The sequence below is a fragment of the Plasmodium inui genome, assembly GCF_000524495.1.
Source record: "Plasmodium inui San Antonio 1 unplaced genomic scaffold supercont1.31, whole genome shotgun sequence".
Classification (NCBI taxonomy): Eukaryota; Apicomplexa; class Aconoidasida; order Haemosporida; family Plasmodiidae; genus Plasmodium; species Plasmodium inui.
This window is the reverse complement of record NW_008481865.1, coordinates 120,042-134,808: the sequence shown is the minus strand read 5'-3', so window position 1 is coordinate 134,808 and position 14,767 is coordinate 120,042. Positions and strand designations below refer to the sequence as shown.

Genomic DNA, 14,767 nt, shown 5'->3' with positions numbered 1-14,767 from the left:
CCAAAATTATATGCATGACGCGCACACGACGTTATTGTACGTACCACACAAGTGGAAGTTGTAAGGAGGCTCAAGGAAGGCGTCATCAAATGGGGTGAGTACGTCTCATCCACTCCCAGTGCTTGTTTCTCCACATATGGTAGATTGTGCAAACTGGAGAAGCGGCGTCGCGTTTTGAGCTGCCCGTCATTTGCCAGGATTACTGCGTTACACACGTCTGCATGAATTGGTGGGCAGATGACCACACCGATGCGTACTGGCACTTAGCTACTGGCTCCAGTGGATCCAGTGACTGTACCCTTTTTCGTAGCCCGAGCACTTCCGTACATATCTTTGCCTAAAGTTGTGTGCATGCCCGTTTGCCCCTTTTGAAAAAAGCTCTTTTTTTAAACGAAAAAAGGAAAAAACGTAAAAATAAGAGAACGTAAAAACGAAAGAACGAGAAGATTCAATTTAGCTAATTTTAGTTTACCTTAGTTTCCCATTTTGCCAACGTCTATGGGACGAATGAATAGTTCATGCGAGGAAGGATAGACGGCACGATAAAAGGAACATACGGGGGGGGTAACAAATCAAGGTTGCGTTCGCCCCGAGGGGTTGTCCGACGTGCCATATATTTAAAGGGAAAAAGAAAAAGAAGAGGAAGGAGAGCAAAGCAAACATGCGGACAGCTCTAAGTGCGCGGAGAATATGCCCCGCTCATGGGAAGCATCACCCTCCCATCATACAGCGTGCCACTACGTTACCTTTCTTCGCTGCGATGTAGACCTGCGTCTTATTGTGCAGCTCCTTTCGTCACGCGAACTGCCTGTATAGGTCTATAATCGTGACATTCATGGTCATGCTGAGGCAGACGAGGGAGCAGCGGTAGAGGTTTCCTTTGAAGAGGTTCAAAATCTTCCCGCTGCCCTCGCTCCACAGCTTCTTAATTCCCTATTAGGGGGTGAGACGTGACGTGGTAAGATAAATATGCGTCTACAACTGTCGCATGTTCTTAGGAAGGGGCGTGTGTGAAGGTACATCCCCGCTTGTTATCTTCACGGAGCTTCTTCTCCCCCCTCTCATTTTTCCTCTTCTTACATCAACGGAGCTGCTGTAAAAAAAAGGGGTCCTGTTCTTCTCCTGCAGTTGATATCTGTACCGTTGGGATGAGAGAAAAGAGGAAAAATAGACATACACATTAGTTGCACGAACGGGACACTAACCCATCTGTGTAAGGCAACACAAATGAGGAGGCAAACTGTGTCGTCTGCGACAAAAAAGAATAATCATCCAAGTGAAGCTGCTCCCCAAGGGCCCCCCAAAAAAAAAAAAAAAAAAAAGTTAACACCTTATCCTGACTACTTCAAGGGGGGAAGTTATAATCCCAGACAACATCGAACAAACGAGGTTCAATTTGAGGCTGTTCAAATTGGACGGTTCGATCTCTAGTCTTCTCATGAGGTCCTTTCCCATCTGGTGCATCACATGGTTTCGGGAAGGAAGGAATCGTGAAATGACATGGAGAGGGTGAAAACACTTGTGTTATGTGTACAGGGTGGGGAACAGACAGCAAAAGGGGGAGTCAGAAACAGATAAGATGTTCTCCCCGCCTCTATAGCTCATTTCGGTTTCTTCCTTTTTTGCATCCCTTTGGACATGGCGAAAGGGGGCAATCTCCCTCTTTACATTTTGGAGAAAGAAGAAAGAGCCTCCAAATACGCCGTAGGTTAAGCAGGTGGAGACATAGCCTCTGTACAGCTGTGCGGGGGAAAAACAGAAGCAGCACATGCGTTAGTTGCTTCCACGGAGGGAGGAAATCCCATTCAATTATCCACTCTCCGAGGGGGGTAAATATTACCCTGAAGAGGCCTTCCTTGCGAATTAAATCCTTCACGAGGTGGTAAGACGTCCTGTACTCCTTCAGTTGCAAATACCGTTGCGCCTTCAATGAGGGTGGGAAAAAGAGAAGGGTAAAAAATGTGGGATCCCCGTTAAGGGACAAACATGGTAGGGTGTGAAAAAAGCGTATGGAAGATGGTTATACTGCACTGTTTGGCCTACTCACCTGAAGCCTCTCCTTAATTACATCAATGGGGACGAACAAGACGCAGGACATGGCCTCGGCCAGGAAAGCTGCATGTCGGGTGGCAACAGGGGGGTAGTGGTAGACGGTGCAAATCGAACGATGCGAAGGAAGCGGTACAAAGCAAACGCTGCATAGTCGATGGGTACATTGGGCGTGGGCCGCATCATCTGCGCAGGAGTATCTCTTTAACGTGACCATTGTGCAAGGAAGGTGTACCTGTGGCGGGGCAAAAAAATGAAATATCATTGGCAGAGGAAGTGGCATCGGAAGTGGCAGCGGAATTGGCAGTGGAATAACTGTGATGACCATCACCGCAGAGAGGAAGACACTTCCCGAAGGTCCCTTTCTTTTTCTCCCTTCCAGTGAAGACAGCCGAAGGAGGCATACCTATGGTGAAGTAATTCACAAAGGACAGAGAGTTGGTCGCCTGTCCGGGCTCCTTTTTGCCGTCCCGCAATCTTTGGTTCCAGTTTATTTTGATCGACTTCAGGTACTCGAAGCAGCAGAAGTAGAGGCTCGTCGCCGGGATGGTCGTCATGGCGGAGAATCTGCGAAGGGGGGGGCAGCTCAGTAGGATGACGGTTCTCTAGGATAGCGGCTTAGTCGGCTTACGGATCAGCGGCGCATCTTTTGCCGCTTCGCTCATAGTCGACATTTGTTCTTATGAAAGGACAGACAGACTCGGTGGCGCATCCACACCATGCGCACAGGTAAACATATATACTCTTTGGAAGGGCCACTGGCAGGGTGGCTGACCTGGCCCATGCCACTGTCGATCACGTTGCCCACTCTCTCCGCCCGCTTACAGAAAACCGCTGTAGAGTCCCCTGTATCCAAACTTATGGATAAACGCAGAGAGGAAAAAGGAGGTGCGACCTTTGTTCACGGGGGAGGTGGCTGTGTGGCTGGCGAGGCTGGCAGGACGCCCCACTTGGCTGTTGCTCGTGTCCACTTGCTTATTTATCTTGAGCGTGTCAAGTGGATAAAGCAGAACTCTGCTGAGAGTCGACGCGATGATCGACCCGTACAGGGTCTGTAGCATTGGGGGTTCTGCGGGGGAAGCGGTGAAGTGGCAAAGGCGGATGAGGGCGCAGCGACCTCTGAGGGGTTATCCCTCCGGTGATACAGCCAGTAGGCTAGCCAGTTAGTCAGATCTATCACTCGGTTTCTTTTCCCCTTTCGTCGTGTGTACAACTCCGTCTAAGCAACTGCGACGTAGATGATGGTCCACTTGTGGGGGAGGGGACCAAATCTTTATTGACCCCAGGAAAACAGAGCCGGAGAATCGAGGAAGAGTACTGCGACCTCTACACAGCTAACCTTGTGCATTGCGTAGTTTCCATGTGGCCTCCACTTGTCCTTCCTTGACGTCCCCCATGGTGGTGGTGAGGGGGATTTGGTGATGCGGCTATTCACATGGATCCCCTCTTCTTTGGAGAGTATAAAAGGGCGAAGCGCCACCTCCAAATAGGGCATTGGCTCAGGTGATAAAAGGTGTAGCAATCAGGAACAAAGAAAAAAAGAGCAAATGGAAAGAGAGGATAATCTCGGAAGTGCTACTCTAAGTTTTTACTAAACGGATTACCATTTGTTTGTGTACATAATGTTCCCGTTTTGGACTTTTTTTTTTTTTTTTTTTATTCCTTAACGAGTGGTCACATAACAAAAGAATGGAAGTTGTTCTCCTTTGTCATTTGGTTTGAGTGGTCAGACTTTATTGTGATTCTTTATTGCCATTCTTTGTTGCCCCTCATTAGAGGGGGGGGTTAGAGAGAGACCAACAGATATATATAACATCATATGCACTTATACACATTTGAGCCCACCTCGTAGGAGAAGATTGTATGCAGAGAGTGGAAGTAGAATTGGAAGTGGAATTGGAAGTACCCGTGGGGGAGAAGAAACCCTTGTGGGGCCACTCCATCTGGCACAAAATAGCAATTATATATTTGAGGCTACTTCACAGGTGGTACACCGATCCCTAAATCGGGTGTTTCAACCGTTTTATGGGTAGGGGGAAAGGAATTGCTGAGCCTGAGACGTTTAGAGCAAATACGCCAATCGCCTCTCGGGTGCGAAAAGTGCGGGGCAGAGGCATGTCGCTGTCTCATCTCATATTGCATAGGCATATCAGTGGGCAATCTCGATCGTGACCCGGCTTAGTAACAAAAAAAAAAAAAAAGGCCAAACACTGCGGTATAAATTGACCCCAAATTTTGCATAACTTTGCAGTGGCCATTGAATTTTTTTTTTTCTTCTTTTTTCTTTTTTCATTTTTTTGTTGTTTTGTTTTTTTGCATTTTTGCCTTTTTCTTTATGCTTCTTTTTTTCTTTTTTTGTTCCCCCGTCTGCCTTCAAAAGAGAACTATGTTGTCCTTCGACCGGGGAGTCCTTTTACGGGGCGTCGTCATTTAGTGAAGCCGCCTTGAAGAGCCCTTTTCGAGGTGAACTCCAATGGGGATATTTCTTTTTTTTTTTTTTTCGCGGGGGGTCTTGGCCCCTGTGCTGCATGGATGAGTAGTAACAATTTCGTGCCAACATACATTTTCTCTACATATGTTTGCTTCAGCGCGCGCTAGGCAACTGTGCTCCTTGAGTAGGAGCGGCGCGCCTCTTCGTTAACGTATGGACGAACGAATGGCATGTTTTGGCCTGGTTTCGGCATTCCTTTTGGCTACGTTTTGGCTACGTTTTTGCTACGTTTTGGGGCTACGTTTTTGCTACTTTTGGCTACGTTTTGGCGTCGTTTTGTTCTCCTTCTGCATGCAGTCCCGGCGGGCGCAACATGCAACGGCACCGTAGCCTCCTAAAGGGGGGCAGCTGAAAGGCAGCAAAGTGGCAACAAAAAAAATGATGCAGCCGCTAAGGCAAAATAACGAGAACGTGGCATGAGAAATCAGCTAAAAGCGCAAAGTCGTGCGCGCGAGTGGCGAACGAACAGGACTGCATTTGAGAAAAGAAAATGCAAATCGGTGGGTTGGTCGGTCGCTCCGTCGGTCGGTTAGTCAGTCAGTTGATGATAAAACCTGGTCGCTCTGCTCCCCGTCTCCGCTTGGAATGGCACAGCTCGCTTTTTAATTTTTTCAAAATTTAATCAAATTAAAATTTAAGAGGTCACTCGAGCGGACAAAAATTTGGCGACCATCTCGAAATACAATTTTTTAAAAATACCATTTTGACGTACAATTTAACATACCATTTTTTAAAAATACCATTTCAAGAGACCATTTAAAGAGACCACTTGCGCGATCAACGTTACCATTTCCGTTTTTTAATATTTTAATTTTTTTAAATCTTTTAATTTTTTTAAATCATTTCATTTTTTCATTCCGAACCTGAGCGAGACTTTCCCCCCGCGTTCAACCCGAAAGAGTAACCTGCCGACAGAGCAACAAAGCGGGAGAATAACAAAGCGACAGAGAAACCGCCCCATAGAGCAACCATCCAGCCGCCCAATCGTTCATCCCTTCAAATTAGAAGAATCACTCAGGGTACATAAACGCAAGTGACTTCCCAGAGGCTGTCCGTCCCCCTGTTCTAGCTGACCCCTGAGCACGTTCTTCACTGACCCATCCTTTGTTGCGATTCCTTTTCTCAGCGCGAAGACGCATCCAACGTATTTCATTCCCACCTCTCAATCGAAACGGACTCTATCGAAACGGACTCTATCGAAACGCTTTCTAACGGCAACCCATCTGCTGACACCCCTACACCCACACCATGGCTAAACGAAAGTACATGTCCAAAGTTGACGGCAAAATCAACGTCGGAGAGAAGCACCAAGCGAAGATTCCAGACCTGGTGGTGAAGGACGAAAATGCGAAGGATGCGGTGAGCACAGAAGTAGAGGAGCAATTAAATGCCATTGGAGGTGACGTTCAAACGAATAAGAGAGCCCGCGTGGAAGAGAAGATGAATGCTAAGGCTGGAGAAGGAGAAGCAAATGCAGGTGATCAGTTAGAACCCGAAATTGCAAATGCAGTAGCTGGATCGAACCCAAATGGTGATAACAACAATGCGGTCGCCACGAATGAAGGAGACCACGCCGATGCGAATGATACGAACGAAGCGGACCAGACGAACGACGCGGACCACGCGAAAGACGTGAACGACGCAACGCAAGACACAAACGTAGAAGAGACGACGTCAAACGACGTGGCAGATAATGCTAACACTTTAACTGAAGAGAATCCAGACGACGCTGGAGCGAGCAATGTTGCGGAGCCCTCTGCTGGAGGGAACTCCAATGTAGATGATGTAGCGACGCCTGAGGACAATGCAGATTCGGCTGTCACGGAGGAGGTGAACAACGACACGGATGGAAATGCGAACGAGGCTGCGAGTGAGAATGTTAATGAGGAGGCCGCGCCGACGAAAAACGCAGAGTGATTCACCTCCGCAATGTGATGATGCACACAGGAACAAAGGCATGTACAATTAAACCACTACATATGTCGCACGGAGGGAACGCACAAATGAATCGTACCAAACGTGCAGGTGAGGTATATCTCTGAGTGATAGACACACACGTGTCAGCTCCTTCACGTAAGGGGGCGGGCATGGGTCCCCCCAATGATGGCAATTCTACCGTTTGATTACCACCTTTTTCTTTCTACCTTGGGCCTTCATATCGCATTAGGAAAATATTTCCACAAGAGGCACAGCGTAAGTATACAATTTGATCGTTTAAAGCTCTCTTAAACTGTTTTTTTTTTTTCCATTCCCATTTGATACATCCGTGCATACCAATCAGCAATCCACGTTTTTTTTTTTTTTATTTTGTAAGTTTCGACAGCACTTGCTTTTTTTTTTCTCCTCTTTCATCTTGTTTTGTTTTTTTTAAAAAAATGAGTTCGTTTGTCTTTATGTCGTACACAAGTCTGCATTTCTTTGCTCGATTTTTTGGCAACTGCGAGTTAATGGCAATAAGGCGGAATTAAAATTTGTTCACTTGATGGGGGTGTGATGTGGGCGACATGGCCGACGTGGTCGTAATAGGATGGGCGCGGTAGGGAGGCAGGATGTGGCTAGCCCGTGGGCACGCACTTTCTTCCCATCGTGGCGCTCTCCCCTGTACTATACCTGGACCACTTCGAAGCGACTTAGCTTCAGGAGGTCATCGTCCACGAACAGGTCTGGGAAGTTATTTTTGTAAAACTGCAGAGGGGACACAACAGAGGAATGGAAAAAAAAAAAAAGAGGTGAAGTGCACTGGGGGGGCTGCTTCCAGATGGCGCTCCGTTATTTTTTAAATACATCATAAACCTCTCTCATGAGTGTTTTTTTTCTTTTTTTTTTTTTTTCTTCTGATTCCTCCGGGGGGGCTTTATCCCACCAGGGGAATCCTCTCAAAAATAAGTCTCTCTCTCCTGTGTAACGATCAAAGGGAATCGCTCCCCCCATCCTTACGTAGTACAACTGGTGCGGGTGCGGGGGGACATATCCTCCAGACAGATACTCGTATCGCTTCATGACGGGGTTGTAAAAGCAGGGGACGACCTGAGCGCTTTCTCCGCTGTCCGCGCCGTCGCATAGTCTGAGGGAAGGGGTGGGGGTGGCGTGTTAGGGGAAGTGAACAGAATGGGCAAGCGAGAGGAAGAATTCGCGGCGTGGGGGAAGTTGTCCCACTTGGGCTCTACATGCGGTCGACTTCTGACTCACTCTTCCCTGCCGATGTTAACATCAAAGGGTAGAAAGACACAGAGCAGGAGGACCCCTCCAAAGGTCACTAAAATCATAACTAGGATGTATATTTCCACGTTCTTGTGGAAATGTGACACGTCATTTCTCTTCCCCTCAGAGTAGCGTCTGTACCGCTCGAGTCTTTCATCTTCGAAGGTTAAGGGGGGGAGAAGAAGGAAGAAGAAGGAGAGGAAGATGTGGTGATCAATACGCATGAACGGATGAGAAAAAAAAAAAAAAAAAAAAAAAGGAAGCAAGTGTGAAGACTTCTCAACGTATGGAATGATATACAAAAGAAGGCACCAGAAAAAAGGTGAGGTGTCCAAACATGCCCAGAGAGGAAACCTCCCCCCGCGGAATTCCCCTCCTTTAACCTCTCTCTTCTTCAGTTTCGCACACAGATTCATCAGTCAGATCTGACTTGTACAGGTGATCATAGTGCTGAGTGAAGCTCTTGTATTGCCGATAGATCTGCAAAAAGATTTCTTCCTTCCGCTTCTTCCTCTGTTCGTTCTTCTCACTTACGTATGTGTCTGGGTGGTACAGTCGGAGCAGTTTGAGGTACTTCTGCGGGATGGGGTTGGAAGGGGAGAGAAGTGGTGGGCGCGCCTACACAGAGGAACACTACAACAGAGGGGCATACTCCACCACAGGGCACACTGCCCCGTCCCTCTACAGCCGCCTCCCTCTCTGAGCACCTTCTTAATCTTCAGAGCGTCCCTGTGGTCATCCACGTGGCCCCAGTCGTCCACGTCCAGTTGGCCCTTCTGCAGCCTCCCTAGTAACTTGCTGTCCTGGTCATAGTCGAAGTAAGGTCTTGTCCTCTTCCCATCCCTCGTGGCTTCGCTATGGAGACCATTACAGTACGAAGCAAAGAGGGGGTTGCTACCGGGGTTGCCACTGCGCTTTGAGCATTTGGCGATCGTCCTCACATACCTGCAACATCGCTTGGCCCGTGATAGCAACATTTTTTTTTTCGCTGCCTTATGTTTGGCAGGGTGTATTGTGGGCCACCCGATCGGCCCATTTTGGGCCCTGCGGTGTGGCGGTCGAACGCCCACTCGGCGAAGCGACAAAGGAAGAACTCTCTCAGGAGTATCCACAGTTTACCAAAAAGATTCCTTTTGCCAAATTAAAGAAGAAAAAAAAACAGTTACGCATCGGTTCAGCAACGAAAAAAAAAAAAAAAAAAAGAAAAAAAAAAAGAGAATTTTACGGGGCCGCAAATCAAAGAAAAAAAATGCTAGCCAGTATAGGGGGACATACACAGGTACAGGCAGGAGAGGAAGTCTTCTACTCAGTCACTACACGTTGAAGTGCTTACGACTCATGTCCACACCCCGTCGTAATAGCTTCAAAAGTCGATACACACGATGTGGGCAGCACATACGTTTTTACGTTAACGGAGTATTTCCCAGAGTGAAGAGAAGAAAAAAAAAAGGAAAAAAAAAAGGATCCTTTTTGTTGACGGGCAGGGACACTTCTCAATTAAAGGGAGACTTCGTTGCAACGATTTTTTGCCTCTCCCTAAGAGGGGAAAATAAAAAAAAACACATGTTATCCATGTGTGCATCTCATAGGTGCACTGTAAAGCTGCTCTACATTTCCGACACTTACTTCCTCTGTGTAAGGTACTTCTGATTCCGGTTGGACGCGCTTTCCAGTACTTGGTGGGCTGGTGGCATGTACGAGACGGGGGCTGCACGGGGGGGGCGACAGGGACGATGAAGAGGGTGAGGATCGCAAAGATGGCAAAGATAGCGAACAAGAAGTGCGCTTCTCCCCGGAAGAAGCTTCTTTTTCTTTCCAATCCGGGTCACAATCCTTACGTGGCGCGTAATTCTGGAGGGAGTCCTTCTTTGATGGGGCGGCCGCCCCACTTGGGGGGTCATCAGAGAAGGCCGCCTGCGGGCCCGGCACGTGGGTCATCAAGTCGTCCTTTTTCTGCAGGTGAGAGGGGGAAAAGATGAACTCGAAAAATTGCAAGAAGTGGAGAAGAAGGCGCCCCATTGCTACACTGCCTCACTGCTTCAGTGCATCCTGGCAATACTCACCACACTGGAGAGGGTATCCTCCGGGGGGATGCTGCTCATCATGCTTAGGCTTCCATGCACGGGGAAGGCGCTGTCCCCTGAGTTGGCGTCCTTTTCTGGAGGGCCCGTGTTCAACCCGGCAGAGGTTTTCTTTGGGGGGCCGAGCTGACCGGTGTAGCTCTTTGTATGCACTTCGCCTTTGGGGTGCATGTGGCCGTTATTTGGGTCGTGGACGAAGGGGAAAATCGGTGGAGGGGGCATCGAGGGGGGCGGTTGGACCGGCGGGGGGATATTATGTGGGGCAACTTGTGCTGTGCTATGCTGCCCTGTTGGCAGCCCAGTTGGCAGCCCAGTTTGAGGCCCACTCTGCAGCGCACTCTGCGTGGCCCCATTATGCGCGCCGTTCAGCCCGTCCTGGAGGTGCTCGCTCGACATATACCGCATCGCAGGGGGAGGAGCGGGAGGATCCACTCCTCGGGGTCTGCCCTGACTGGTCTTCCCACCATTCTCCTTAGTCACCTCGTCTCCGTTCATCTGATTGGAAGGTTTGGACACATGGGAAAAGCTGCTTCTGCGGTTGAAGTTCTCGTTAGGAAAATCCTCCCCCTGTTTTGGGTACTCTTTTGGGTACTCCTGGGTCGGGGCGAAGTGGGAGAAATGGGCCGCGCTGACGAGGTTGGCTGTACTGGCGGCGTCCATTGCGTTCGCTGCGTCCATCGCGTTCATCGCATCCGCCCTGGTCATCGCATCCGCCCTGGTCATCGCATCCGCCCTGTTCATCGCATCCGCCCTGTTCATCGCATCCACCCCCCCGTATCGGAAGTTACCTCCACCGTTTGCCTCAAGCCCGTGGCCAACCAAGTCGTAGTTGTCGGTGCCCTTCTTGTAGGCGAGAAGGTCTCCCTCCTCGAACTTATCATTCTGTTGCTGCAACAGACTGTAGCGCATCTTGTTCCTCACGCTATTGTCCCCATACAAGGGGTCGTCGCCAAAATTGTTTTGCATATTGTTCACGTCGTAGACATCGTCTACCATGTGCCCTCCTGCTCCGGGAGGGAGCGCAGCCCCCATGCCACTTCGTAAGGAGGCTCCTATACTGTTTGGTAGGCCTGTCTCCATACCGTTGGGTAGGCCCGTCTCCATACCGCTGGGAAAGCCCCTTTTCCGCAAGGAAGCCCCCATGCCCCCTCCTAAACTAAGCCCCATTGCACTTCCACTGAACGCGCTACCATCCAACGCAGTACCATCAAAGGGAATACTATCCATCGGAATACCATCTTGCGCCAGACCATCCAGCGCCATTCCATGCAAGCCATTCATATCGAGGTCCATATCAGGGTCCATGTCCAGTATGCCCTCCTGCTCTCCCACTCTGACAGCACTCCCTCCACTGAACCCACTTAGCAACAAATCTGATTTCTGGTTTATGCTTTTTAAAGCCTGAGTTGAAACGTACGTAAATATTCCAAGGTTATTAATACTGGCTATGATGTCTGTGTAGATCTGTTTGTTTTCCTTGTTCGTGATGTTGGTGGTGGCTAGTAAGGTCTCCGTGTTGTAGAGGACATCGTGAAGAAACCCTTCTTCCGAGTTGCTCATTGTCTTTCTTGTCTCCACCAAGGATAAGATTCTTCTTAACAGATTCACTACATACACATCGTCTGCCTTACTCGAGGAATGCTCTTCTCTCCTTTTTTTTCCCCCCCCGTATATGTACCTTTTTATGAGGTATATCATTAGGTACACCAAGAGTGCGATGATGCTGAGTCCGTACGTGTCCCTGTATTTGTGGCTAGCCAGTCTGTGCACAGATAACATGGTCATTAGGACCACTTCAATTTGACGCAGCGTCTTCGACACGATGATATTCTTTATGGGAATCACAACGTGGGTGAAGCGGTGAATCACCCCCAACCTGATAATCGCGCATACTTCCGTCAGCACCTCGAAGAAGTACTTTATTGCTTCCGGCTTGTTGATGAGCAATGCGTCCTGCTCGTCCGTCTCCCCCGGGGGGGCGCTCCCCAGCGGGTAAACATCATCAGTTGTGTCATCAGCATGGGTGTCCACATGAGCCCGGTGAACTTCGCCGGCCTGGGCTGGCCAGTTCCTCTCCTTCCCTTTCTGCTCCTTATCGTTTGGGTCCTTTTTCTTTCCTTCCCTCCTCCCCGCGGTGCCATCGTCCGCCTTTCCCTTCGCACCGCTTCGGTTGTGACTTGACACGTTGGCTTCCCTCTCCCCAACCTGCTCCGTCGCCTCTCGTCCTGCTTCTCCCCCTCCTGCTGCTCCTGCTGTTGCTCCTGTTGCTCCTCCTCCTTCCTCCTGCTCTTCCCTTTTCATGAATTCCTTCTCAAAGTTCAAAAAATCGCGCGTGCCCTCACCTTCGACCTCCTCCATAGGGTGATCTCCAGTGTCATCTCCCAACTGGTCGCCTTTATCAACCTTTTCCGCCTCTATCCCTTCTTGTGGGTCCTCCCCCTGATGACGATCTCCAAATGGAGGGTTTTCTCCTTCCACGGCGGCACTCTCCTCAAAGTTGTCTTCCTCCTCCAACGACCTATCCAGTATCGTTTTCCTCTTCGCCCCTTGACCAAATAGTGCATAACTGTAGATACACTGCTTCTCTTTGTCCTTCCTTCTAATGGGTATGTTATCCCCAACTGTGTGATTCATTTCGCTGTTCTTCAGCGTGTTCAAAAATTGGCTAGTTAGTTTCTCCTCATGGGATGTTTCATCCTTAAAGTTGCCTTCTTGCGGATGGAAGGGCACCTGCTTTACGTTCATGTCGTCACCAAAGTTACCTCCGTTTATAAAACTGAGCAAGGTTCCGAAGACGCTTCGTCCATTGGAAGTGCCCTCCCTGTTGTTTTCGCTTCGACGTTCATCGTTACTGCTTCCGCTGCTGCCGCCGATGCTGCTCCCGTCGATGCTGTTGCCGCCGCTAATTCGGTCCCCGCCTTTGTCAGTCCCTCCGCGGGGGGGCTCCTTTGTATCATCGTCTAACTCGTCCGATTGGCCTAACGAGTCTTCCCCTTCTTCGTCTCCTCCATGGGTCACTCTTTTTAATTTTTCTCCTCCTTCTTCTTCGTTTTCACCTCTCTGGATGTCACTACTATGGTTGGTTTCCTCCGCGGGGGTGGTCACCTCCCTGCCATTACCGTTTTTTCCTTTTGGCTTGTCCTTCTGGGGGTTGCTATGGGGGCTCTTGCTGCTGCTCGTGGGCGACGACGCTGCTATGAGGAGGCTAAACAGGAGGACGCGAATAATTTGCATTTTCCCTTTATCGTTTCATGGCTAGCTGGGGTTGCCTGGTCACGTCGCGCATGTCGTGGGTTTGCCGTATGGCCCGTTCGGGCGGCAGATGTCCGAGATGCGTCTCGATCAGTGAAAGGGTGTATCTTCTGCGCTTGTCCCGCCAGACGGTAGGTGGCTGACCTATATGTCCAGGTTAGTCCTGCACATGTGTACCGCGCGGGGGATGGACACACTTGCGCGGGTTCCACGTTTGAAAGGCGCCGTGCTTTGGTGATTTTCCCCTTTTTACGCAAGTCCGCTAGGGGAAGAGAACACACATATATTATAAATGTGTCACATGTAACATGGCCTACTGCCCTGACCAGCAGGCGCTGGAAGAACGAAACGAAGTGAAGAGTCCACTACGCAACAGAGAAAACGGTAGGGAAAATCAAATGGCGTCCCTCACGCAAAGAGAGCGATACGACGCAAAGTGATTCCCCCGAAGTAGCACGGAAAACTACTTGGAGGCGACAAAAAAAAAAAAAAAACAAAAACAAAACTTCCAAAAGGGGGCCCAAATGACTAGCCTCAAACTGCAAATGTGAGCAGAACGCGTGGCTGTTAATTTCCAACCCGTTCAGTTCATCTGTGCCAAAAAAGGATGTTTCATTTTTCCATGATTTGAGAAAATATGGTCTGCGCAGATTGGCCGATTTTACACTAGTCCTACGGGAACGAGGCACACGATAATGATTGTATGCTCGTGCTTGCGGGTAACCAATTGCAGGGTTGCCGGGGGCAAGAAGGATAGCGCAATGTAGCATAGCACAGCGTACCATAATATACAGTTTTTTTTTTTCTTCTGTTCCCGTCATTTGAGGGAGCCGTGACGGAAATGATAGGGTTGGTTTTTTCCTTACCCCCCTCTGCCACGCCGTGCTCCCGATGTGCATTTTTGGCTGTACAATTCGACTACATTCGCGAAGAACAAAGTAATTTTATCTTTTTTTAGTTTTTCCTTCTTCTTATTTCTTTCGCTGTAGCTTTGCCATCCCTTCACCTTCTCCTTTGTTTTTTTTTCTGTTCTTTTTTCTGTTTTTTCTTGTTTCATTTTTCCGAACATCTTGCCTGCGCGACTCTTGTGCTGTGTCAGCGGTCGATGTCCATGAAACTACTTGTAACCCTAAACCCAACTACTCAACATGTACACCAGCAGAAAGGAAAAAAACCATGAGCACATTGGGCTAAGCTTTTCTCTTCCTCGTATTCCCCTTCTGTAGCCCCCGTCCCGTTCCCTTTCTTTCACCTTTTGGTACATCCCTCCGTTTGCTCCCCTTGGGGACTCCATTATTCCACGATAGTGTGTTTTCCTCCCCCGGCTTCTGCTGCTGCTGCCATTGCTTTGTCGCCTCTTTTTTTTTTTTTTTTCATTTTTCACCTTGCCTGTTCATACTTTTCTGTCCATTTTGAAGGGGGAAAAAAAAATTCTTGTGTCTGGTATGCCGTTACAGCAGCTAGAGAAAAAGGAAGAAATCTGAGGACCACTTGAGATAATATTTTATAAAATGCTAATTGAGAAATGTAATTTGGGAGGCATCCCCTGCGTCTACTTCGCAGTGCGGAAAAAGAGAAAAAGAAAAAACGCGCACAATATGCGGCAGTGTAGCACAGGGCAATACAACACAGTGCACGCAACGGAACCTGACACAACCTGACACAACCTGACACAACCTGACAAAACGCAAAA

The 14,767-nt window shown here is 49.0% G+C and overlaps 5 protein-coding genes across 5 annotated transcripts in view; 2 read left to right on the top strand and 3 right to left on the bottom strand.

The window, feature by feature from the left end:
• Positions 1-795: 795 nt before the first annotated feature.
• C922_04890 (hypothetical protein) lies at positions 796-3,110 on the bottom strand (the record flags this gene model as incomplete). The annotated part of the gene is made up of 8 exons (XM_008820464.1): positions 796-933; positions 1,081-1,135; positions 1,331-1,455; positions 1,669-1,740; positions 1,841-1,924; positions 2,048-2,115; positions 2,456-2,616; positions 2,875-3,110. 8 exons carry the CDS (start codon positions 3,108-3,110, stop codon positions 796-798), a joined length of 939 nt encoding a protein of 312 aa, XP_008818686.1.
• A 2,678-nt stretch (positions 3,111-5,788) lies between these two features.
• C922_04889 (hypothetical protein) lies at positions 5,789-6,457 on the top strand (the record flags this gene model as incomplete). Its single annotated transcript, XM_008820463.1, has 1 exon — positions 5,789-6,457. The coding sequence occupies one exon, from the start codon at positions 5,789-5,791 to the stop codon at positions 6,455-6,457; it is 669 nt and encodes a 222-aa protein (XP_008818685.1).
• Positions 6,458-7,144: 687 nt separating this feature from the next.
• Positions 7,145-8,718, bottom strand: C922_04888 (hypothetical protein; the record flags this gene model as incomplete). The annotated part of the gene is made up of 5 exons (XM_008820462.1): positions 7,145-7,225; positions 7,478-7,604; positions 7,730-7,898; positions 8,125-8,317; positions 8,449-8,718. 5 exons carry the CDS (start codon positions 8,716-8,718, stop codon positions 7,145-7,147), a joined length of 840 nt encoding a protein of 279 aa, XP_008818684.1.
• A 645-nt stretch (positions 8,719-9,363) lies between these two features.
• On the bottom strand, positions 9,364-13,056 carry C922_04887 (hypothetical protein; the record flags this gene model as incomplete). Its single annotated transcript, XM_008820461.1, has 3 exons — positions 9,364-9,449; positions 9,580-9,694; positions 9,805-13,056. 3 exons carry the CDS (start codon positions 13,054-13,056, stop codon positions 9,364-9,366), a joined length of 3,453 nt encoding a protein of 1,150 aa, XP_008818683.1.
• Positions 13,057-14,585: 1,529 nt separating this feature from the next.
• Positions 14,586-14,767, top strand: part of C922_04886 (hypothetical protein) — a gene marked incomplete at both ends in the record, with an annotated part of 2,755 nt that continues 2,573 nt past the window's right edge. Inside the window, one exon of the mRNA XM_008820460.1 lies at positions 14,586-14,636. Within this exon, the coding sequence (XP_008818682.1) occupies positions 14,586-14,636 (51 nt within the window). The remainder of the gene's footprint in view (positions 14,637-14,767) is intronic.